Here is a 22,992-nt window from a genome sequence, read left to right on the forward strand (position 1 = left end):
TCGGTGCTCCGCCCTGCCTGAGAAGCTTCTAGAAGGCAGACGCTGGGGTCCGTGGGGCCGAGACGGCAGACAAGGCTGAGCCTGCAGCGTCAGCAAGTCGAAACAGCCGCCCCCAAGCACCTCAGTATGTAATCAGGGAAATCCCAGCTGTGGCCGCTGCCTCAGCACCCAGGGAGGCGTGACTGCCCCCCCGCCGCCCCTCCGCCGCGCACCCCCAGATGGCCTGGCCTGGTGGGCCTTTGTGCTGAGGCAGCGTGGAGCGGGGAGGCTCAACGGTAGAAGAAACAGCAGGACGCGTCCCGGGGTCCGGACAGGAGTGACGTCAGAGGTGGGCTTTGGGTCCCACCCGGCGATGCTCAGGGCTGACTCCTGGCTCTGCACTCAGGGATCACTCCTGGCGGTGCTCGGGGGACCCTAGGGGATGCCGGGGATCGAACCCGGGTCGGCCGTGTGCCAGGCCAACGCCCTCCCCGCTGTGCTACTGCTCCAGCTTCACTCTACAGCGACTATGGGAGCAGAGACGGAGCAAAGGGCCGGGGGCCCGGGTGTGACCCCAGCACGGAGGGGAACAGCCCACACCGCCAGGTGCTCAGCCTGGATGAATGTCCCATCACATGAGTATCATGTATAGGGCTCGTGACTAAGGCACAGGCTCCGCCCCCACTAGCTTGACCCCTGGGCTCCATTCTGGAAGCTTCCAGTGTGGAACGGAGACCTTCCCAGGAGCCTGAAGAAGGGCCCCAGGCTCAGGGTGTGGGGTTCAGGGTCTCTGTGGACTTCTGGTGTGGAGGAAGGTGAGGTGTCTCAAGACAGGGAGCCCCTGGGCCCCCAGGACAGCCGGGCACCAGAACCCTGAGCACTGCTGGGAGGAGCCCCCCCAAACATCTACATATACACTACATACACTAAACACACATGTACACACATGCCATGCACTAAACACAGATGTACAAATGTGCCACACACTAAACACACATGTACACACGTGCCACATACATGGAACACATGTGCACATGTATGCCATATGCATGACATGCACACACATGTACAAATGTCACATACATGAGTCATACATGATACATGTTCACATGCCACACACCACACACGTGTACACATGTGCCACATACATGGAACACGCGTGCACATATGCCATATACATGACATACATGCACACAATACACATGTCACATACACGAGTCATACACATGAAACATGTTCACACGTGCCACACACCACATACATGTGTACATATGTGCCACACACATGAAACATGTACACAAACACACATGCCATATACATGAACTGACATCCACACAACACACACACACACTTCCAGGCAGGAAGCCGAGGACACACCGTCGGCCCCCGGGGAAACCGTTTGTCCCGAGATCACGCTGGGCCACGCCGACTCTCAAAGGTTACAAATATTCCGATTTTATTATAAATAAAATACTGGTTCTGTAACATACAAAATGCCAAGTGTCGCACTCGTCCGCACCCGAGAGCAGGGCAGTGCGGGGGGAGGTGGGGCGGGTGTGGAGGGCACTGGGGGGACCCCCGCGCCCCGGCCTGTGCCCCAGGCACCCACAGGCCCGCACGCCGGAGGCCCACCACGCTTCATCTCACTCAAGGACTTTGACTTGAAAAATAAAACTCTCCTGAAGTCACCCCCAACGTGTGGCCGGGTGGGGGGCTTGGCGGGTGCGGCCTCACGGGTGGGGGGCCTGGGTTCCCCCGGGGCGTAGAACTGGGGCACCGAAGTAAAACCCGAGCACAGCACACAGGCAGGCAGAAAGGCACACACAGCTGAGGAGCAGTTCCGGGTCTAGGGGACCGAGCAGCCCCTCTTCCCGGGGGCGCCCTGCCGGCTACGCCCAGCCAACACCCCGAGGACGGCCTTTCTAGAACATTCCTCAGTGCATCTGACGGCTGCTTCAGCGTGATCCCCTAGCTCTGTCCTCTCCTGCCCGCCACGGCCCTGGCCCCCTCAAGACCCCCGTCACAGGGGGAGTGTCCTGGAGGGGGGACCCCAGGCTGAAGGCACATGCTGGTGGTGAGGGGGGGCCGGGCTGAGCCTCAGAGCCCACAGCGCCCCAGGAATGGGGCTGAGTCTTATTTTCAGCTGCTGCTTACTCTCGGGGCAGGGGCGGGGGGACGAGTTTGGGGGGGAAGGGGGGACCAAAAAAAAAAAAGCACAGTCACACAAAAATATAAATTTGAAACGACGAATAGCACCAGTGTGTCAAAATAATATAGTTTCTTTCCCTCCCTAGGCAAAGTACAAAGTTGCATAGTGTTAAGGCTAGATATAGGTCTGGGGGTGGGTGGGTGTGTGTGGGGAGGTCGTGCCTGGAGGTGGGGCCGTGGGGGACCCCCGAGGCCCACCACGGTGCTGCCTAGAGGGTGGTCCTCGCCCAAAGCACGTGGCGGGGTGGGGTGGGGGGGCAGGGGCTGGAGTCTCGGTTCAGGAAGTGGAGGGATGGGTACACCGGGGTTGGCAACAGCACGTCTGGGGGGGCGGGGGGGGGGCTGCGGGAAGGGGGAGGGGCATCCGCAGAGGCTCAACTCCCGCCCCCCTGCCCCCCCCCCCGCGCCACAGGGACCTTCCCCTGCTGGCGGGGGCCCCGTTCCGGGCTGGCTCTAGTGGTTTATCCTCACAGCGGGGGCCCGGGGTGACTGCGGGGGGCCCGTAGCCGGCGTCCAGGGGGTGGGGGGCCCAAGGGTGTCCCAGTGGGCTGGCTCCCTCGAAGGCGGCCCCCCCCGCCGGCCCCGGGGCCTGTACCTGGTGGGGACGGAGGCGGGGGGGGGGCGGGGTCCGGCCGGGGGGGGGGGGCCTAGGGCTTCTCGATGGACGGCGTGTTGAAGCAGCCGGCCGGCAGCGTCCTGCGGATGTCCTCCAGGTTGCGCACGTCCCGGCGGATGGCCTCGATGTCGCGGTCGTAGCCCAGCATGGCGGCCTCCTGGCCCCGGGCCTCCCGCTCCAGCGCCGACACCTTGCGGTCCAGCTCGCTGCTCTGCATCTCGTCCCGGGCCTGGCTCAGGGCGCCCTCGAGCTCGTTCAGCTTGTTCAGGTCCACCGTGTCCAGCTGGCCTGTGTGTGGGGTGGGGGTGGGGTGAGAACAGGGGCCCCCCGTGTTCCCCCACCTGCGTCCCGAGAAACCCAGGACACGGCCAGCAGGGGACAATCGGCCCTCTCCGCATTTATGCTCCCAGCCCAGTGCTCGGAGCTCTGTGTAGTGCCCAGGACTGAGCTCAGTGGTGACTCCTGGCAGGGCTCACATAGGGGACTGGGGAAGGGGTGTCCCTATGGGAAATGCCGGGGATCGAACCCAGGTCTCAGCCCTGTGCCAGGCAAGCGCCCTCCCCTCCAGCCGATCACTCGGGCCCCAGAGAAGCGACTTCCACCCACAGACAAACCTTTTCCCTCTTTTGGCTGAAAGAAGCACCTCGGCCCCCCCATGAGTGCTCCTGGGCCTCCCCGTGACCCCCCCACCCCGCGGTGCCCGAGGTCCCGGCGTCTCCCCACCCCCCGCCCCTACCCAGCTGCTCCAGGAGCTGGTTGATGAGCTGCAGGAGGCTGGTCACCGAGTTCTTGGCCTTCCGGGCGCTGATCTCCGCCTCCTGTGCCGCCTGGGACGCCTGCGGGGGCAGAGACGGGCACGTGCAGGGCCTGGGGTCAGTTCCTGGGGACACCTTCCCCCTCGGGGCTCCCGCAGGCCTCCTTGGACACCGGCATCGGAGGGGGGCCAGGCTGGCAGCGACGACTTGCACCGTGACCCACCCCTGGACCGCGCACATGGAGACATCGGCCAGGTGCCAGGGCCCAAAGCAGGCCCGTGTCCTCCCCTGCTCCCCACCCCCCTCTCCCCTGCACCCCGTTTCCCTCCCCCTGCACCCATTCCCCTCTCCCTGCCCCTGTTCCCCTCCCCCCTGCATTCCATTCCTCTCTCCCCTCCACTCCTCCCCCTGCATCCCATTTTCCTCCTCTCCCCTCCACTCCCCCCTGTATCCCATCCCCTCTCCCCTCCACTCCTCCTCCTGCATCCCATCCGCCTCTCCCCTCCACTCCTCTCCCTGCCTCCCATTCTCCTCTCCCCTGCTCCCCGCTTTCCTCCCCCTGCATCCCTCTCCCCTCCACTCCTCTCCCCTGTATCTTGTTCCCCTCTCCCCTGTACCCCGTTTCCCTCCCCCTGCACCCATTCCCCTCTCCCTGCCCGTTTCCCTCCCCCCTACATCCCATTCTCCTCTCCCCTGCACCCCGCTTTCCTCCCCCTGCATCCCTCTCCCCTCCACTCCTCTCCCCTGTATCTTGTTCCCCTCTCCCCTGCAACCCTCCCCCTGCACCCCATTTCCCCCTCCCCTCCCCTGCATCTCGTTCCCCTCTCCCCTGCACCTCTTCTCCACCCTGCTTCCCTGAACCCCAGCCCCATCCCCAACGCCCCCTCTCCCTGCGCCCCCTCCCCCTCTCCCCCCTGCAAGTCAAAGCTCTTCCCGGACGCTCCCCTCCGAGCGGGCAGGGGAGCACTTTCCGGGTGGGACTCCCCCGACCTCCCGGGGCCACAAGGGATTCTGGAAAAAAATCCCCGCACACACGAAGCAGGAAAACCCGGTGTGTTTGCACAGGGCGCTTCCCGCTTCCTGCCCCGATGTTTGTCCAGTGACTGGACAGGCTGAGTCACCCCGCCACGGCCCCGCCCGGCCACGCTGTCCCCCGGGCCTCCACCGCGCAGCCCTGGGCTCCCGCCTCCCTCCACCCGAGGGCCCTGGAACCTTCCAGAAGCCACGTGAGCCCGGGGCGCACGACAGGCTCCTCGGAACCACCCAGACGCGCTGGAAGCCGTCAAGCCGGCGACACCTCTGAGCATCCCCTCCACGGGGGCCACCCCGGAGGGGGATCGCGGGCCTCTGATGGGGCCAACTCCGCTCTGGGGGCCCCGCACCTGGGCCCTGAGGACCCCAGTTCTTGCCCTCGCTGTGCCAGGCCGGGAACAGCCAATGAGGGTGCAGAGGCGGCCTGGGGGCCCGCCCAGCTCCTGGGCGCTGCGGTTGGTTGGCTGCCTCCCCTGCCCATCCCCAGAAAGCCCGCCCATCGCTCGGCCCCCAGCTTGCCCAGAGGGGCCTGGGGTTCACCCACCCCCACCAAGCCCCCGTCATGCCCAGCAGGGATGAGGTCCAGCCCCCCTTGTCCAGCAGGGATGAGGTCCAGCCCCCGTCTCCAGCAGGGGTGAGGTCCAGCCCCCCTTGTCCAGCAGGGATGAGGTCCAGTCCCCCGTGTCCGGCGTGCGTGAGGTCCAGCCCCCCGTGTCCAGCAGGGATGAGGCCCAGCCCCCCGTGTCCAGCAGGGATGAGGCCCAGCCCCTCCGTGTCCAGCAGGGATGAGGCCCAGCCCCTCTGTGTCCAGCAGGGATGAGGTCCAGCCCCCCCCCCGTGTCCAGCATGGCTGAGGTCCAGCCCCCCCCCCCCCCGTGTCCAGCAGAGATGAGGTCCAGCCCCCCCCCCCCCCCCGTGCCCAGCGGGAGCGGGCCCGGCCCCCCTCACCATGCCGGCCATCATCGCGTCCTGCTCGGCCGCATCATGCTTCCGCTTCAGCTCCTCCTCGGCCTCCTGCAGCTGCCGCAGCATCGTGCTCACCTCCCCGTCCAGGCCCGTCACCTCGGCGAAGGTCCTCTCGGCCTCAGCCTTGGTGCTGGTGGCGTTCTGGGCAGGGCACAGGCGAGGCCGGGCCAGTGAGCCCCGCGGCGGCCCCCTGCCCGCCCCCAAAACACCCCCCGGAAGCGTTTTCCTTGTCGTTCTCAGCACCCCCGGGGTTCTGTGACCACCGTCCCTACCTCAGTGTCACCTGCACACGTCTGATCTCTGGCCCGGTTTGCTTTGGGGGGGGCACCCCCGGCGTGCCAGGAGTCAAACCCGTGCAAGGCAAGGGCCGTGCCACGGGGTGGCCACGTTCTCGAATCCCAACTGTCCGTGGGACCCAGACGGCAGCTCCCGGAACTGGGGGCCCCTCCCGCTCCCCCAGAACCCACCCCCCTTTCGAAACGCAACAGGGGCCTCACGTGAGGCTGAACCCAGGTTCGAGGCCCCGCCCCGAGGCCTCCTCCCTCCGGCAGCGGCTTAGAAAGTGGGCCAGCAGGTGACGGGGGCGGGGCCCGGGGCCCGAGCAAGGTGACGGGGCACACGGAGGCAGCCGGGACTCCATCAGACAAACAGCCCTGAGCACTGTGATTGGTGCTCACCCAAGACCAAGGGACTGTGGCCCGAGGCGGGGAATCATGCGACTGTGTGAGCGGGGGCGGGTGCGAGGCCCTGGGGGTGGGGCTGGGAGACCCCGCGTGCCCGAGGCCGGGCGCACCTGCTGCACGGCGCTGGCGATGCGCTCGGCCGCATGGGCCCTGTCCTTGGCCTCGGTGGCGTCGGCCGCGGCGTTGCCCAGGGCCACCTGCGCCTCGCGGGTCTTCTCCTCCGCCTCCGCGATGGTGCGGCTGATGGCCGGGACCCGCTGCAGCGCCTCCTCGGCCGCCGTCTTGTTGTCGTTCACCCGCTGGTCGAAGTCTGGGGGGAGGGGGGAGGCGAGGGGGAGGGTCACTGGGGGCCTGAGGAGGCAAGTCGGGGGCAGCCACCGTGGGGCGCGCGGGAGGGGTGGGGCGGGAGCCACAGCAGGCGGGGAGGGTGTTGGCCTGCACGCGGCCGACCCGGGTTTGATCCCCGGCATCCCACAGGGTTCCCCGGGCCCCGCGAGGAGTGATTCCTGAGCACAGAGCCGGGAGTCAGCCCTGAGCATCGCCGGGTGGGGCCCAAAAGGAAAATGAATAAAAAGTGGGAGGGTGGGAATGGGAGTGGGGAGCAGGACTGACAGGGGGAGACCCCGAGGTTCCTCCCTCGGCTGCCAGCCAGGGCCTCCACACACACACACACACACACACAGACACACAGAGAGGCATGCAGTCACATATGCACATTCACACAAACATGCAGCAATATATACTTACACAGACATGCAGTCACATGCACAAACATACACAGACATGCGGTCACATATGACCAGACATGTAGTCACATGTGCACATACGGACATGCAGCCACATATGCACAAAGGTATGCAGTTACATATGCACAGACATGCAGTCACATGTGCACACACTCAGAAATGCAGCCACACATGCATGTCTGTGCTCATGCAATCACATGAGCACAGACATATAGTCACATGTACACACATACAGACATGTAGTCACATGTGCATACATATACACAGACATGCAGCCACATATGAACACACACAGACATGCGGTCACATGTGAGCACATGCACACACACACACGCACGACTCTCTCCCTGGCCCCCTCGCCCTGCTGCCCAGGGTGCCCGGTCCTACCCCGCAGGTTGTTGAGAATGTCCGTGGCCTCCTGCAGCGTGTCCCGCCCCTTCTTGGCGGCCTCCTCGGCCAGGGCCTTGGCCGCGTCGGCGCGCGCCAGCAGCTGGTCAGCCGTCTGCGGACACACGGCAGCTCAGAGCCGGGCCCGGGGCTGCTGGGCCCCCCCACCCCGCCACGGCCCCCCCCACACCCACCTGCTGCTCCGTCTTGCCCTTGTCCAGCAGCCCGCGGACTTCCAGCTCCTTCCCCTGCATGTCCTCGCGCAGGGCCTCGTAGTCCCGCAGCTTCTGCCCCATCAGGTGCTCCAGCTCCTCCGCCTCCTTCTTGATCTTATTGGCCTCGTTCTGGGACGAGGAAGGGGGTTGTTGGGAAAAGAAAAAATAAAGGCAGTAAGGAAGAGTTTTATCACTTTGGAGCCACTCCCAGTGGTGCTCAGGGCTGACTCCTGGATCAGTGCTCAGGGCTGACTCCCAGCTCAGTGCTCAGGGCTGACTCCCGACTCTGTGCTCAAGGCTGACTCCTGGCGCTGTTCTCAGGGCTGACTCCCGGCTCTGTGCTCAGGGCTCACTCCCGGCTCTGTGCCAGAATCAGTCAGTGCTGTCTGAGCCCCGTTAGGATCCGGCATCCACGTTAGGATCTCAGGCCCCCAGAACAGCTCGGACCCGACATGGCGTGGGCACGCGTGCGTGTCACTGCCGAGTGTGTCTGGGGGACGGGGCAGGGAGCCCACCTACCTCCAGTGCCTCCGAGTCCACGGGCGCCAGCTGGGACACGCTGGCGTAGATCTCCACCGCCTTCTCCCCCACCCGCTGCGCCTCCTCGTGCACCCGGGCCGCCTGCCGTTCCAGGTCCCGCGAGATGTTCTTGGCCTGCTCGTACCTGCGGCAGAAGGCGCCACTCAGCCTGTCTGTGTGTCTGTCTGGGGCCACACCCGGCGGGGCTCAGGGCTGACTCCCGGCTCTGTGCTCACTCCTGGCTCTATGCTCAGGGCTGACTCCCGGCTCTGTGCTCAGGGCTCACTCCTGTCTCTGTGCTCAGGGCTCACTCCCGGCTCTGTGCTCAGGGCTCACTCCTGACTCTGGTCAGGGCTGACTCCCGGCTCTGTGCTCAGGGCTGACTCCCAGCTCTGTGCTCAGGACTCACTCCCGAGGTGCTCGGGGGACCCTATGGGATGCCGGGGATCGAACCAGGGGCGGCTGCGTGGAAGACCACCGCCCTTCCCGCTGTGCTACATGTAGTTCCAGCCCCAACAAGGACTTTCACTTTCCCCCTCCCCCCCACCCCCACCGCCCCCCTCCCCCCAGCAGTGTCACCCACTTCCTGTTGAGCTCCTCGATCTCCAGGGCCGTCTGGTTCTCGCCGGCCAGCGTGCGCAGAAGCAGGCTGTAGGCCTCCGCCGACGTCTCATTGGCCGTCTGGGCCACGCGGACGATGTCGTCGGCTTCCTGCTTGTGGCTGGAGGGCCACAGGGAAAGGGGGGGTGAGGCTGGGCGGCCCTCGGGGCGGAGTGGAGCACAGCGGCCCCCCCCCGCTGGCAGCCCCCAGGGCTGAGCAGGCTGGGCAGTGCCCAAGGCCAGCGACAGCCTCACCTGGGGCACAGGTGCCGACACCCTGCCACGTCACCAGGGCCCGAACCACATGCAGGCACACGAACCCACACCTGCCACGCGCCCAGGGACTGGACCCCCCATCCCACGGACGTACATGGCCCTGGGGGCCGAGAGCCACGTGCTGGGATTTTTTTTTAAATTTTGTCACTTTGGGTCCCACCCGATGGTGCTCAGGGCTGACTCCTGGCTCTGTGCTCAGGAATCACTCCCGGCGGGACTCGGGGGACCCTATGGGATGCTGGGGATCGAACCCGGGTCGGTCGCATGCCAGGCCAATGCCCTCCCTGCTCTGCTACTGCTCCAGCCCCTGAAATCCTTATTACACATTACGTACACGACCCAGGTGGGCTGAGAGCCACGCACTGGAAGTTGTTTGAGAACTTTTTGAGTTACAAAAACAAAAAATTACATTAAGAATGTAGGATTTAGTATTAAGAATGTGTAAATTTCAGCACCTAGCCTTTTGTTTATTTTTGGGTCCCACCCGGCGATGCTCAGGGCTGACTCCTGGCTCTGCACTCAGGAATCACTCCTGGCGGTGCTCGGGGGACCCTAGGGGATGCCGGGGATCAAACCTGGGTCGGCTGCGTGCCAGGCCAGCGCCCTCCCTGCTGTGCTATCGCTCTGGCCCCACATTCTCAAAGTTTTTATCACACAGATACATGGCCTGGTGGCCGAGCGCCACAAGAACCACCAGCTTGTGTCCCTCACTGTGAATCCTCCACCCGCTGCCCCCCCATGAGGCACAGGAGACACCGGGGATCCGTGCACACCCACAGTGGCTACCAGTGCGGGCGCAGGAGCGTGTCGGGGGGCCGAGGCCACAGCCACTCACCGTTCTGCGAGCCGCCGCGCCTCCTCTGCCAGGAGCGTCATGTTGTTGGGGTCCCCAGTGGACTCAGGCTGCGTGATGGACTGGAGGGAGACACAGCGTCAGCCCAGCCCCGACAGACCGACGCCCAGTGGGGGCTCTGTCCTGGGGACACCCCATCTGGAGCCTTTCCCTGAAGGCACACGTGCACCGGCCCCTCGTGCCAGAGATCTGCCCCCACAGAGACTGAGGGCAGCGACTTCCTGCGCCAGGGGCGGGTGCAAGGAGCCTAAACCGTCTCGTGCCACGGAGGCTGAACCACGGAAGTGGCCGAGCCATGAAAGCAAACAAACCACAGGAGCGGGTAAGCTACGGGAGCAGCCCAGCCACGGAAGCGAGTGAACCGCAGAAGCCAACGAACCACGGGAGCGGCTGAGCCATGGAAGTGAATAAGCCATGGCTCTGTGCTCTGTGTTCATCGTGGCCCAACCACGGGAGTGAATGAACCACGGAAGCCAACAAACCACGGGAGCGGCCGAGCCATGGAAGCAAATGAACCACAGAAGCGAATGAACCACAGAAGTGGCTGAGCCACGGGAGTGAATAAATCGTGGCTCTGTGCTCTGTGTTCACCATGGCCTAACCACGGAAGTGACTGAGCCACGGAAGCGAACAAACCACGGAAGCGACTGAGCCACGGAGGCCACAAACCACGGAAGCCAACCATGGAAGAGGCTGAGCCACGGAAGTGAATAAATCGTGGCTCTGTGCTCTGCTCACCATGGCCAAACCACGGAAGCAAACAGACCACGGAAGCGAACAAACCACAGAAGCCAATGAACCACGAAGAGGCTGAGCCACGGAAGCGACCGGGCTAGAATCAGCCTCCCTGAACTCTCCGCGTGGACGCGGATTCGGGCGCGGCCCCCTCCCCTCCTCCCCTCGCCCCCACTCACCACGTTGGCCATGGCCACCTTGGCCTTCTCCAGCTCTCGGGCCGCGATCTCGATGAGCTGCTCGGTGCTGTCCACCCGCATGCGCGCCTGCTCGGCCAGGTCCCTGGTCTCCTCCACCGTCTTGCGGATGTTCTGCAGGCGGCCCACCTGGCTGCTCAGGCTGCTGTTGACCCGCTGGAGGCGGTCCAGCAGGTTCTGGTCCACGTCTGCGGAGGCAAGGTGCCCGGCATGGGGGCGAGCACGTGAGACGGGGGTCTGGACAGGACCCCCGGGAACGGCAGAGGGTGCCCCGAGCACCATCGGGAGTGAGCCCTAAGCACTGCTGGGTGTGGCAACACCCCCCTCGAAAAAAAAAAAAGAAACAAAAAGAGACACCACAGCTCCCATTTTGAATCCCACATGGGGGAGGGTGCATTACAACGGAAGGCTGGGTTTCTTGCCAACGATATTACTGGCTCCTGGCTGGCCGGGTGGTCTCATGACCCAGCGTACCTCCTCAGGCACCCCCCACCCCTGGGGCCCCAGGTCTCAGCACCACATCCTGAGTTTTATACAGTGACAAGCGGAGAGAAGATCCTGGGGGTCCAACACCCGGTGGTACTCAGGGCTAACTCTTAGCTTTGCACTCAGGACTCACTCCTGGCGGTGCTTGGGGGACCCTAGGGGATACCGGGATCAAACCCGGGTCTGGTGCATGTAAGGTCAACGTCCTCTCCGCTGTGCTACCACTCAGTTACCAAAGCGACTTTCATGTGCTCAGCTGCTGAGGCCCCTCCGTGCCCCACAGCCATGCAAAAGCTCTGATGTGAAAACAGTAAACTGAGCTGGAGCGATAGCACAGCGGGGAGGGCATCTGCCTTGCATGTGGCTGACCCGGGTTCGATTCCCGGCATCCCACAGGGTCCCCCGAGCACCACCAGGAGTGATTCCTGAGTGCAGAGCCGGGAGTCAGCCCTGAGCATCCCCGGGTGGGACCCAAAAAGCAAAATATGGAGCGATAGCACAGTGGAGAGGGCGTTGGCAGGGCACGCGGCGACCCGGGTTCGATCCCTGGCATCCCATAGGGTCCCCCGAGCACCGCCACGAGTGATTCCTGAGTGCAGAGCCAGGATTCAGCCCTGAGCATCGACGGGTGGGACCCAAAAACCAAAATCAAACAAACAAACAACCCAGTAGGTTGAGTTCCTGCCTTCGGAAATAGGGTTTGGAGTAAACAAAAAGAAAATCAAGCCAAGATGGTGCCAAGGGCGGGCGTACGAGCACCTGGAAGGCAGGTCCTGGGTTTGAATCTTGGCCCTGCATGGCCACCCATGTGAGCACCCCCGCGAGTGGACCTGAGGTGCCCTGGGCTCTGGGAAGACCCCGAGATGGAGAAAGTAGTTATTCCCGTTTGCGGAGCACTTAGAACTGAGCCTTCCGTGGCGCCTCGGAAACTCTCGGGGTGGCGTGGACGGGGGGCGCAGGCCCAATGCAGACATCACGGGGTCGTACCTTTGACATCCTGTGCCTCCCGCAGCAAGTCCATGACCTCCCGCTCGGCCTCCTTCAGCCTGTCCTCGAAGGCCTGGTCCGTCACCGCCTCGTCACCAGTGCCCAGGTCGGCGATGAGACCTTCTAGCTCCCGAAGTCTGGCCCGGTGCTCGGCCACCTGAACGCCACAGGGAGCGGGCGGAGGGGTGGGGGGGGCGTGAGGGTCCCCACGGGCTCAGCAGTGCAGGGCCCTGGGGACGGGGCTGGCCCCACTGGCATCCACTCAGCTTCTCCCGCTTCCTGGGGGACCCTGACCAAGCCTAGATCCACGCCCACCTGCCTAGGACCCCCACTCTGTCCCCGCCCAGGACCCCCGGGACTCCAATCCTCTCCAGCTTCCTGCTCTGGCTCCGGCTTGTGGTTTGGGATTTTTTTTTTTCCCACTTTTTGGACTACACCCGGAGGTGCCAGGTTCCGGGGACCTTCTGGGATGCTGGGATCAAACCCTGGTTGGCCGCGTGCCAGGCCAGCGCCCTCTCCACGGCCCCATTGTTGCGGCCCCTGCACCTGTTCCCTAAGCAGAACCAGTGTCCGGAGTGGGCATCTGCGCCTTCCTGCTGCATCGGGAATGAAATGCAGGGACCCTTCCGGGAGGCCAGGCCCGGAGGATCGGTGGAATCTGCGGACGTCACGTGTCACTTCCGGCCACCTGCCACTCAGCCCGGCCACCTGCCGGCTCAGACTCGGCCCCCAGAGTGGGCCCCTGCGCTCGGCTCAACCTTCCCGCCGACCTTTATGCTTTCTCACCCTGAGGCCTCCCCGCCCTGACGCTCCCGCCCCTTTACTCTCTGCCCTTTTCTTTTTTTTTTTGATTTTTTTTTTTTGTTTTTGGGTCACACCTGGCGATGCACAGGGGTCACTCCTGGCTCTGCACTCAGGAATTACTCCTGGCTGTGCTCAGGGGACCATATGGGATGCTGGGAATCGAACCCGGGTTAGCCGCATGCAAGGCAAACGCCCTCCCCGCTGTGCTATCACTCTAGCCCCCTCTCTGCCCTTTTCTGAACACTGAGACTCATGGATTCGAGTTCGACTCTCTGTCCCCCACTGGAAGCCTGAGAGCAGGAGCTTCGGGGACCTGGCTCGGGGCCTCTCAGCTCTGCTGGAGGGAGGAGCGAAAGGTCCCTGCACGCACATGTGTGGCAACGAATGGGTGCATGAGCACATGAATGCTGCACATGCCCATGGATGCATTAGTGAATGAATGCATGGGGAGTGAACGAATGAACGGGACAGTGAGTGAAGGCGTGACCATCGCACAAATGAACGTACGTGTGAATTAACAGATGCTTAAATGAGTGATGGTGTGTGCGTGGATAAGTGCATGCATACTGCATGAGGGGATGCACACGTGTGGAGGAACACACGTGGGCGAATGCAAGTTGCACGAACAGATGTGCAACTTGCATTGTGTGTGGGGGTGGATACAGGTGAGTGAATGCATACTGTATGAAGGATGTACGTGTGGCTGAACACGCACCTGGGTGAATGTATATTGTGTGAATGGATACATGATGAACACATGTGAACACCCACTGCATGAACAGACCTGTTTGAAGGTGAGCACATGCGTGAATGCATGTTACATGAAGGATGCACACAGGAACACATGTGAGTAAATGCATGTCACATGAATGGATGGATGACGAACACGTTTTAATGAATATTATGTGAAAACATGGATAAAGGACATGCATAGTGCATGAAGATGCAGGTATGTAGGGGTGGACACACATGAGTACTACATGAACAGATGCACGAACATACATGAATGTGCACTGCATGAATGGACTGAGAGTGTGAGTGAATACATACATGACTGAAAGTATGTTGCATAAACAGATGTGTTTGTGTGAACACATGTGAGTGAATGTATGTTGCATGAATGGACACGTTTGTGCGGACGAACACAGGCATGAGTGCATGTATGTTGCCTGACTGGACGCATGTCTGTGTGGGTGAACACACATGGGTGACTGTATGGATGCGTGTCTCTGTGGGTGACCACGTGTGGGTGCATATATGGACGTGTTTGTGTGGGTGAACGTGCATGGGTGGTTTTATGGACACGTGTCTGTGCAGTGAACACGTGTGTGGGTGCATATATGGACACATGTGGGTGAACATGTGTGTAGATGCATGTATGGACAGATGTCAGTGTGGGTGAACATGTGTGGTGCATGTATGGACGCATATCAGTGTGGGTGAACATGCATGTGAGTGCATGTATGGACACATGTCAGTGTGGGTGAACATGTGTGGTGCATGTATGGATGCATATCAGTGTGGGTGAACATGCATGTGAGTGCATATATGGACACATGTCTGTGGGTGAACATGTGTGGTGCATATATGGACGCATATCAGTGTAGGTGAACATGCGTGTGGGTGCATGTATGGACGCATATCTGTGGGTGAACACGCTCACGGGTGCATGCATGGACGCATATCAGTGTGGGTGAACACGCATGTGAGTGCATGTATGGACACATGTCAGTGTGGGTGAACATGTGTGGTGCATGTATGGACGCATATCAGTGTGGGTGAACATGCTCACGGGTGCGTGCATGGACGTGTGTCTGCGTGGGGGACCGTGTGGCACCCACCTTGTCCTTGACTAAGCGGTAGCAGGCCGGGCACTCCTGGCAGCCGGGCCAGGAGCGGTTGTAGAAGTAGTTCTCCTCGCACTGGTCGCAGCGGGTGCCCACGAAGCCCTGGCGGCACTGGCAGCGCCCGTCGTCGCGGCACTGCAGGGACAGCGAGCCCTCGGGGTGGCAGTCGCAGGCTGTGGGGGGAGGGGCGGTGAGGGCGCGGGGCTCGGGGCGCGGGGGCTCAGGACTCGGGAACTCGGGGGCTCGGGACTCGGGGGCGCGGGGACTTGGGGACTCGGGGGCTGCTGGGACATCAGAGCGTGGGGCCCAACACAGCAGCGTCCGGAGCCCAGGCGGGGACCAGGTGGCAGAGGGACCCGGGAGGGGCTGGCCTGGACCCCGCCACACCCCCCCTCCTGCCCCCCCTCACGTTTGCAGCCTTCGGGCCCGAACCCGAAGTGGTTGGGCTCGCAGCGCTCGCAGTGCTGGCCCGTGACGCCTGGCTGGCACTCGCACTGGCCCGTGCGCACGTCGCACTGCCCGTTGGTGGAGCCCAGCGCGTGGCAGTTGCACCTGCAGGACGGACGGACAGACGGACGGGCGTCACCCAGGGGACCCCCCGACCTGGCACCCCCCCGCTTCCTGCACAGGACGTGACCCCTCAGGTGGGAAGGCGGCCGGGGCCCCTTCTCCAGCCCCCTGCGCCGGGCACTGCCAGGACCCCCACTGCATCAGCCTCGACCCCAGCCCCCGAGACGCTTCCTCCGAGCACTGTGCACAGGGTGTTGTTCACTGGACACGGGCCGGCCGCTGCGCCCAGGGGACCCCGGGTGACTCCCGAGAGGCTGGAGGGTGGCTCAGGGGCCGGGACCGGGCCCCCTCCCACCCCCGCGCCCGGCCCACCTGTCGCAGCCGCGCCCGCTGTGCAGGTTGTAGAAGCCGGGCTCGCAGGCCCCGCAGTCGCGCCCCATCACGTGCGGCAGACACTCGCACTGGCCCGTCACCGCATTGCAGCCGCCCTCCTGCGCGGCCGTCCCAAAGGGGTTACAGCTGCAGGCTGAGGCAGGACAGAGAGGCCAGCTGCACCCTGCCCCTCACCTGAGGGGAGGAGGGGTGGGAGGAAGGAGGGGAGCGGGAGGAGGGGCAGGAGGAGGGGGAGCAGGGGAATGGGAGGAGGAGTGGGAGGAGGGGGAACAGGGGAGGAGGGAGGGGAATGGGAGGAGAAGGGGTGGGAGGAGGAAGAGCAGGGGAGGAGGGAGAGCAGGGGAAGAGGAAGGGGAGGAGGGGGAGGATCAGGGGAGGAGGGGGAACAGGAGAGGAGGGAGGGGAGGGTCAGTGGAGCAGGGGAGGAGGGAGGGGAGGAGGCGGAACAGGGGGAGAGCGAGGGGAGGAGGGGAGGGTCAGGGGAGGAGGGGAGGGGTGCAGGGGAGGAGGGAGAGGAGGAGGGAGAGCAGGGGAGGAGGGAGGGGAGGAGGGGAGGGTCAGGAGAGGAGGGAGGGGAGGAGGGGGGAGCAGGGAGGAGGGGGAGCAGGGGAGGAGGGAGGAGAGGAGGGGAGGGTCAGTGGAGCAGGGGAGGAGGGAGGGGCGGAGGGGGAGCAAGGGAAGAACGAGGGGAGGAGGGGAGGGCCAGGGTAAGAGGGGAGGGGGTGTAGGGGAGGAGGGAGAGAAGGAGGGGGAGGAGGGAGGGGAGGAGGGGAGGAGGAGCAGGGGAGGAGAGGGAGGAGGGAGAGCAGGGGAGGAGGGAGAGGGTCGCGAGGAGGGAGGGGAGGGGGGCGGGGAGCAGGGGAGGAGGGGGCGCAGGGGAGGAGCAGGGGAGGTGAGAGGGGAGGGGGCGGGGAGCAGGCGCCACCTTTGCACTTGTCCGCGGGGCTGGGGGCCAAGGGGTTCCCGTAGAAGCCGTGGCGGCAGCGGTCGCAGTAGAAGCCGGCCGTGTTGTGGATGCACTTGAGACACTCCCCGCTCAGCCGGTGGCAGTTGCCCACGGCGTTGGGGTCGATGTTGTCGCTGCAGCGGCAGGGCCGGCACAGCCGCACCGGCCCTGCCTGACCCAGGGGGTCCCCGAAGTAGCCGTCGTCACACAGCTCACAGCGCTTGCCTGCGGGCAGCCGGGCGGGTCAGCGGGGCAGGGGCATTGCCGGAGAAGCCCCCCACGCCCCAGAGGTGCTGCGGTTCCCGGGGGCCGGACAGCCGGGGAGGACTCGGCTCGCCACGCCTGGCCTCGGGCACGGCGGGACCCCAGGCCCCTCTGCGGGACCCTCGGGGGGCAGGCGGGGACCCCAGGGGGACAGGCGGAACCCCAGGCCCCTCTGCGGGACCCTCAGGGTACAGGGGGACCAGCGGGGGCAGGACTGAGACCCGCGTCGGGGCTGGGGTAGCCAGCAGGGAGCCGGCCTGGGTCCTGCCAGCAGGGGTGGGTGCTCGCAAGATGGGGGGCACGAGGCAGACAGGAGGGGGAGGAAGGAGAGAAAGGCCCAAGGGTGGGGGCAGAACCTCCCAGACACACCCACACCCAATTAACACCCTCCCTCACCCACCGCTACAGGGTAGATCAAAGGGCTGGGGTGGGGGGGAGGGGGGGCGGTTGGATCCCCAGCACAGCCCAGCACCCCGAGACGCGACAGGCAAGTTCTGAGGCTCTCCCACGGCTGCGTGTGTGGGTGTTTGTGTCTGTGTTGTTGGATTTTTTTTTTTTATTGGGCCACACCTGGCGATGCTCAGGGCTGACTCCTGTCGGGGCTCAGGGGACTCTGGGATGGCGGGTGGGATGGCGGGCTAGGCTGCGTGCAAGGCAAACGCCACACTCTGGACTACTGCTCTGGCCCGTGTGTCTGTGTGTGTGTGTGTGTGTGTGTGTGTGTTTCTGCGTTTGTGTGTGTCTGTATGAGTTTATATGTGTGTGTTTCTCCGTATCTGTGTGTTTATGTGTTTCTCTGTATGTATTTCTGTGTCTGTGTGTGTTTATATGTGTGTTTCTCTGTATGTGTCTGTGTTTATGTGTTTCTCTGTATGTGTGTGACTGTGTTTATGTGTGTGTATATTTTCGTGTCTCTGTGTGTCTATGTGTGTTTGTGTGTGTGTGTTTCTGCTTCTCTGTGTGTGCCTGTGTGTGTTTATGTGTGTGTTTCTCTGTATGTGTGTGTCTATGTGTGTTTCTGCGTCTCTGTGTGTGTCTGTGTGTGTTTATGTGTGTGTGTCTGTGTGTGTTTCTGCGTCTCTGTGTGTCTGTATGTATTTATGTGTGTGTGTCTGTGTGTGTTTCTGCGTCTCTGTGTGTGTGTCTGTGTGTGTTTATGTGTGTGTGTTTCTCTGTGTGTGTCTGTGTCTCTGTGTGTGTGTCTGTGTGTGTTTATGTGTGTGTCTGTGTGTTTCTGCATCTCTGTGTCTGTGTGTGTTTATGTGTGTGTGTCTGTGTTTCTGCATCTGTGTGTGTGTGTCTATGTGTGTTTATGTGTGTGTGTGTTTATGTATGTGTGTGTCTGTGTGTGTTTCCGTGTCTCTGTGTGTGTCTGTGTGTGTTTATGTGTGTGTGTGTTTCTCTGTGTGTGTGTGCCTGTGTTGTTCTGTTCCCTGCCTGCATTCTTCATTAAGGGTGTAACGGGGGGGCAGGGGGTAGCCCAGGGTCGACAGCTGGATTTGCATCGACCCACAGGTGTGCTTGTCCCCATGACACTGTGACCCTGTCAGGGGTGGGAGACGCTCCTGCACCTCAGTGGGGGTGTTGGGTGTGGGGGGGGGTTTCCTGGAGACTGAGGTAACAAAACTGTGGAGAAGGCACCGGCCTTGCACGTGGACAACCTGGGTTTGATCCCCGGCACTGAGCACAGAGCCAGGAGCCAGCCCTGAGCACAGAACCGGGAGTCAGCCCTGAGCACGGAGCTGGGAGTCAGCCCTGAGCACAGAGCCGGGAGTCAGCCCTGAGCACAGAGCCAGGAGTCAGCCCTGAGCCCTGAGCACTGTTGGGCGTGGGCCCAGACAGACAGAAACGCTCTGGCCCGTCTCACCCCTCCCCTGCCGTGGCTGCCCCCAAGGCCCAGGTGGGGCCACTCACCAGTGGTGCCGGTGGGGCAGTTGGTGCAGACCACCTCCCCGGTCCTGGGCACCACGGCACAGCTGGAGCCGCCGGGGCACGGGCAGGGCTGGCAGTCGGAGGCGGTGCCTGCCGTGGCGTCCCCATAGTAGCCGTCGGTGCACTTCTCGCAGTGGGGGCCGGCCGTGTTGTGGGCGCAGCTGCACACACCTGTCAGAGGAGGGGTCAGCGCTGCCCCGGCCTTACTCCCCTCTACCCCGGGGTCCCTCACCACTCTCGGGGTCCCCCGGCCCTACTCCCCTCTACCCCGGGTCCCCTCACCACTCTCGGGGTCCCCCGGCCCTACTCCCCTCTACCCCGGGGTCCCCTTCACCACTCTCGGGGTCCCCCGGCCCTACTCCCCTCTACCCTGGGGTCCCCACACCACTCTCGGGGTCCCCCGGCCCTACTCCCCTCTACCCCAGGGTCCCCTCACCACTCTCGGGGTCCCCCTGCCCTATTCCCCTCTACCCCGGGGTCCCCCTCACCACTCTCGGGGTCACAGGACTCGCTGTGTCCGTTGCAAATGCAGAGCACGCACGGGCTGTAGGGCCCGAGGCCCGGGGTCTCCCTCCGGAAGCCGGGGAGACATGTCTCGCAGAACTGCCCCCCGTAGCCCGCTGGGCAGGTGCACGCCTCCACCCAGGTGGCGGGGACGCCGGGCCCGGGCCGGGCGCTGGCCAGGGTGACGTCATCCAGGTAGCCAGCACCTGTGGGGGAAACGGAGGGGGGCGGTGAGGGAGGGAAGGACCCTGAGCTCCAGCAACCCCGGACGGGGAAGGAGCGATCCAGAACTCAGGGCCAGAAACTGCAGGATCACGGGCTCACGCGTGCCACACGTGTGGGCAAATGCCGCCGTGTGAATCCAGGCCTGCACCCATATTCATGCACACGCATGCACACGCAAGTATGCACACAGCTAGAATCCGACACGCCCCCCCCACACACACGTGGATGTTAACGACTCCACAGAGGGGCTGGAGCAGGCACCCAGGCGATAAGGCAACGGCCTTGCACACAGGTGATCCACATCCATCTCTGCACCCCCCAGGATGCGAGAAGAGCCGGAGACAGCAGAGGAGTAAGAAAGAGGGGGGTCTCCAACACCGCGAGGGGGCAAGCACAAAGACGCAAGAAGCCACGCGAGCAGCTGTGTGGGGTCTGCCGGGACCCCCTCCGGGCTGTAGGAAACGGGAAGGTAAGTCGGGGTGTTCTCAGAGAAAGGATGGAGGACTGGGTGGATGGGGCCCAGCAGGGGCGTGGGGGGTGATCATCACACATTACTACAGAGACCAGAGGAAGGGAAGGGTCACTGTAGGACTGTCATCCCGTTGTTCGACTTGCTCGAGTGGGCACCAGTCACGTCTCCACGGTGAGACTTGTTGTGACTGTGTTTGGCATCTCGAATACGCCACGGGGAGCTTGCCAGGCTCTGCCGTGCAGGCGGGATCCTCTCAGTAGCTTGCCAGGCTCTCCAAGAGAGACGGAGGAATCGAACCCGGGTTGGCCGAGTGCAAGGCGAATGCCCTACCTACTGTGCTATCGCTCCAGCCCCTGGGTGGGCCCCACTGCACAGGATGCGGTACTGGGCCTCCCGCTGTCTGGTGCCCAGTCTCCCTGTGAGACACAGGCTCCCCCCGACGCAGGGCCGTCCCGAGTCCCCGCCCCGACAGTGCCCGCACTCACTCCTCTCGCTGTACGTCCCGCGGATCTTGATGGCCGTCAGGTTGTTGAGGAGCTTCTGAAACTCGAAAGGGCTCAGGGTGGGCCTCCAGGGGTAATCAGTGGATTCGTGGAGCCTGTGGAGGCAGGGGGGCCGGGTCCGTCTCAGCCGGGAGCCTCTCCCCGGCAGGGCTCCGCGCGGGGCTGCACGCAGGCCGCCGGCCGGCGGGGAGCCTCACCTGAAGACGTATTTCACGGCGGTCTCGCTGGGGTAGGCATTGCCCTGCGCGATCAGGGGCACGGAGACCCGCAGGCCGGCCCCCTCCAGCACCACGTCCTCTGCGGACAGGCGGGTGTCCCGCCGGTCCACACGGAAGGAGAAGGAGAAGTTCTGACCGTAGCTCAGCACCTGCTGGCCCAGGAACTTGGCTGGAAGGCAGATGCAGGGGGGCGGAAGGGAGAGTGACCACTTGGACCACACAGGCAGAGCCCCGCCCACTGCGAGCTCCACCTTCCCAGTGACCCCACCCACCGGTAACCACGCCCCCGGAGCCCCACCCACCTGGAACCCTACCTATAGGAGCCACACCTCATAGAACCCCACCCACATAAGCCACGCCCTCCATAGAGCCCCCACCCACCAGTAGCCACGCCCTCCAGAGCCCAACCTATAGGAGTCACACGCTCACAGAACCCCGCCCAACAAAAACCACACCCCCACAGCCCCACCCAATGAAAATCATGCCCCTACAGTGCCCCACCTAACAGAAACCACGCCCCCACAGAGCCCAACCCACTAGGTCCCGCCCACTGGAGCCCTACCTATGAGTCACACCCTCATAGATCCCTGCCCAACAGAGGCCACGCCCCCACACAGCCTCACCCAATGGAAGCCACAATGGGAACCACGCCCTCACATAGGCCCCACCCACCTATAGAAGTCATGTCCTCATAGACCTGCCTAATATTAGCCATGCCCCCATGTAGCCCCACCCAATGGAAGCCACGCCCCACTGTGCCCATCCAACAGAAGCCACGCCCCCACGCAGCCCCACCCAATGGAAGTTACGCCCTCATAGGCCCCGCCCACCTACAGGAGTTGCCCTCATAAAACCCGCCTAACAGTGGCCACGCCCCCACATAGCCCCACCCACTAAAAGCCACGCCCCCGCACAGCCCACCCAATGGAAGCCATGCCCCACGATGCCCATCTACCAGAAGCCACGCCCCCACAAGCTTCACCCAATGGAAACCTCCAATGAAAACCACGCCCACGTAGCCCCACCCACCAAAAGCCACGCCCCCGCCGGGCCCCGCCCACCTGGAGCAATGAAGTATCTCGGGAAGTAGCTGTCGGAGATGACGGACACGTCCTGGCGCTGGGCGGACCAGTCCAGGGAGGCCTCGGAGCCATCCCTCTGCTCGGCGTGCCAGCCGTCATCGTCTGCGGGCACGCGGGGGAAGGCAAACCACCCACATCAGGGCCCCGCCACCTCGCAAACGTCTGCACAGATGACGCCAAGTGGGCCACAGGGGCCTTTCCCCGGGGGAGCGCCCGCAGCACTGACTCACGGGCGCTGCCCGTTTCAGAGGGCCACGTTTGCCTGCAAAGGTGGGGCCGGGGGCCAGGACGGGGCTGGGGAGGGGGGGGCCACATGCCTCCCACCGGGGTCCCTGAAAAAGGCCCGTGAACGCGTTTCTAGGGTGGTCGCCTCCAAAACACCTCGAGGGGTCGGGCTCAGGGGTTTGCGTGGCACCCCGGCACTGCCAGGGGTAGGGCCCCCCGAAACACCCCCCCACCACCCCCCGGTCTGGGCCTCGGTTACCGATCTGGAAGGTGGAGGTAACGGCGTGCACGCTATAGCCCACGGCGTTGGTGCACACCGACGAGTGTCCGAAGCAGAAGCAGGGGGCGCAGCCCTTCGGGTTCGAGGGCTCCAGGTTGAAAAATCCGGGCTTGCACCTGGAAAGGGGGCGCGGCTGCGCTCAGGGCTGCTCCTGCCGGCCCCCCGCGCAGGGAACGCCGCGGCAGCCGCGGGGTCCCCCCCCACCCCAAGCCCGGGCCCCCGGGAGCACTCACCTCTCGCAGTTGAAGCCCTCCACGTTGTCCTTGCAGAAGCAGCGCCCCGTCTCCACGTTGCACTCGTCCACGCTGCCCGAAGGGTTACAGACACAGGGCCTGCGGGGAGGAAGCCGGATGGCTGAGCACTGAGCGCCGAGCACAGAGGGGAGTGGGAAAAGCCCACCCCTTCCCGCCAGCTCTGTGCCTCGCAGGTTAGAGATTGTGTTTATTTCCCCGATCAAACTGGATCAACTGAAAACGCACCGGAAACTACCTGGGCGGGACATGCAGGCCCCGCCCACCAGGAAACCACGCCCACCGTGAAACCACAC

General features: G+C 63.6%; 1 protein-coding gene across 1 annotated transcript in view; it reads right to left on the bottom strand.

Annotated features, from left to right (window-relative positions):
* Positions 1-1,417: 1,417 nt before the first annotated feature.
* LAMC1 (laminin subunit gamma 1) overlaps positions 1,418-22,992 on the bottom strand; it is a 44,895-nt gene continuing 23,320 nt past the window's right edge. The window contains exons 7-28 of the mRNA XM_055121230.1: positions 22,679-22,777; positions 22,425-22,561; positions 21,920-22,042; positions 20,838-21,027; positions 20,623-20,735; positions 19,425-19,646; positions 18,919-19,107; positions 16,720-16,965; positions 15,774-15,927; positions 15,301-15,443; positions 14,886-15,064; positions 12,241-12,397; positions 10,750-10,955; positions 9,818-9,897; positions 8,690-8,827; positions 8,107-8,251; positions 7,567-7,716; positions 7,373-7,487; positions 6,350-6,549; positions 5,539-5,697; positions 3,540-3,639; positions 1,418-3,091 (exon numbers count right to left, since the gene is read on the bottom strand). Coding sequence (XP_054977205.1) covers positions 2,835-3,091; positions 3,540-3,639; positions 5,539-5,697; positions 6,350-6,549; positions 7,373-7,487; positions 7,567-7,716; positions 8,107-8,251; positions 8,690-8,827; positions 9,818-9,897; positions 10,750-10,955; positions 12,241-12,397; positions 14,886-15,064; positions 15,301-15,443; positions 15,774-15,927; positions 16,720-16,965; positions 18,919-19,107; positions 19,425-19,646; positions 20,623-20,735; positions 20,838-21,027; positions 21,920-22,042; positions 22,425-22,561; positions 22,679-22,777 — 3,502 coding nt within the window. The 3' untranslated portion in view covers positions 1,418-2,834. The remainder of the gene's footprint in view (positions 3,092-3,539; positions 3,640-5,538; positions 5,698-6,349; positions 6,550-7,372; positions 7,488-7,566; positions 7,717-8,106; positions 8,252-8,689; positions 8,828-9,817; positions 9,898-10,749; positions 10,956-12,240; positions 12,398-14,885; positions 15,065-15,300; positions 15,444-15,773; positions 15,928-16,719; positions 16,966-18,918; positions 19,108-19,424; positions 19,647-20,622; positions 20,736-20,837; positions 21,028-21,919; positions 22,043-22,424; positions 22,562-22,678; positions 22,778-22,992) is intronic.

Source organism: Sorex araneus, chromosome X, assembly GCF_027595985.1.
Source record: "Sorex araneus isolate mSorAra2 chromosome X, mSorAra2.pri, whole genome shotgun sequence".
NCBI classification, from domain to species: domain Eukaryota; kingdom Metazoa; phylum Chordata; class Mammalia; order Eulipotyphla; family Soricidae; genus Sorex; species Sorex araneus.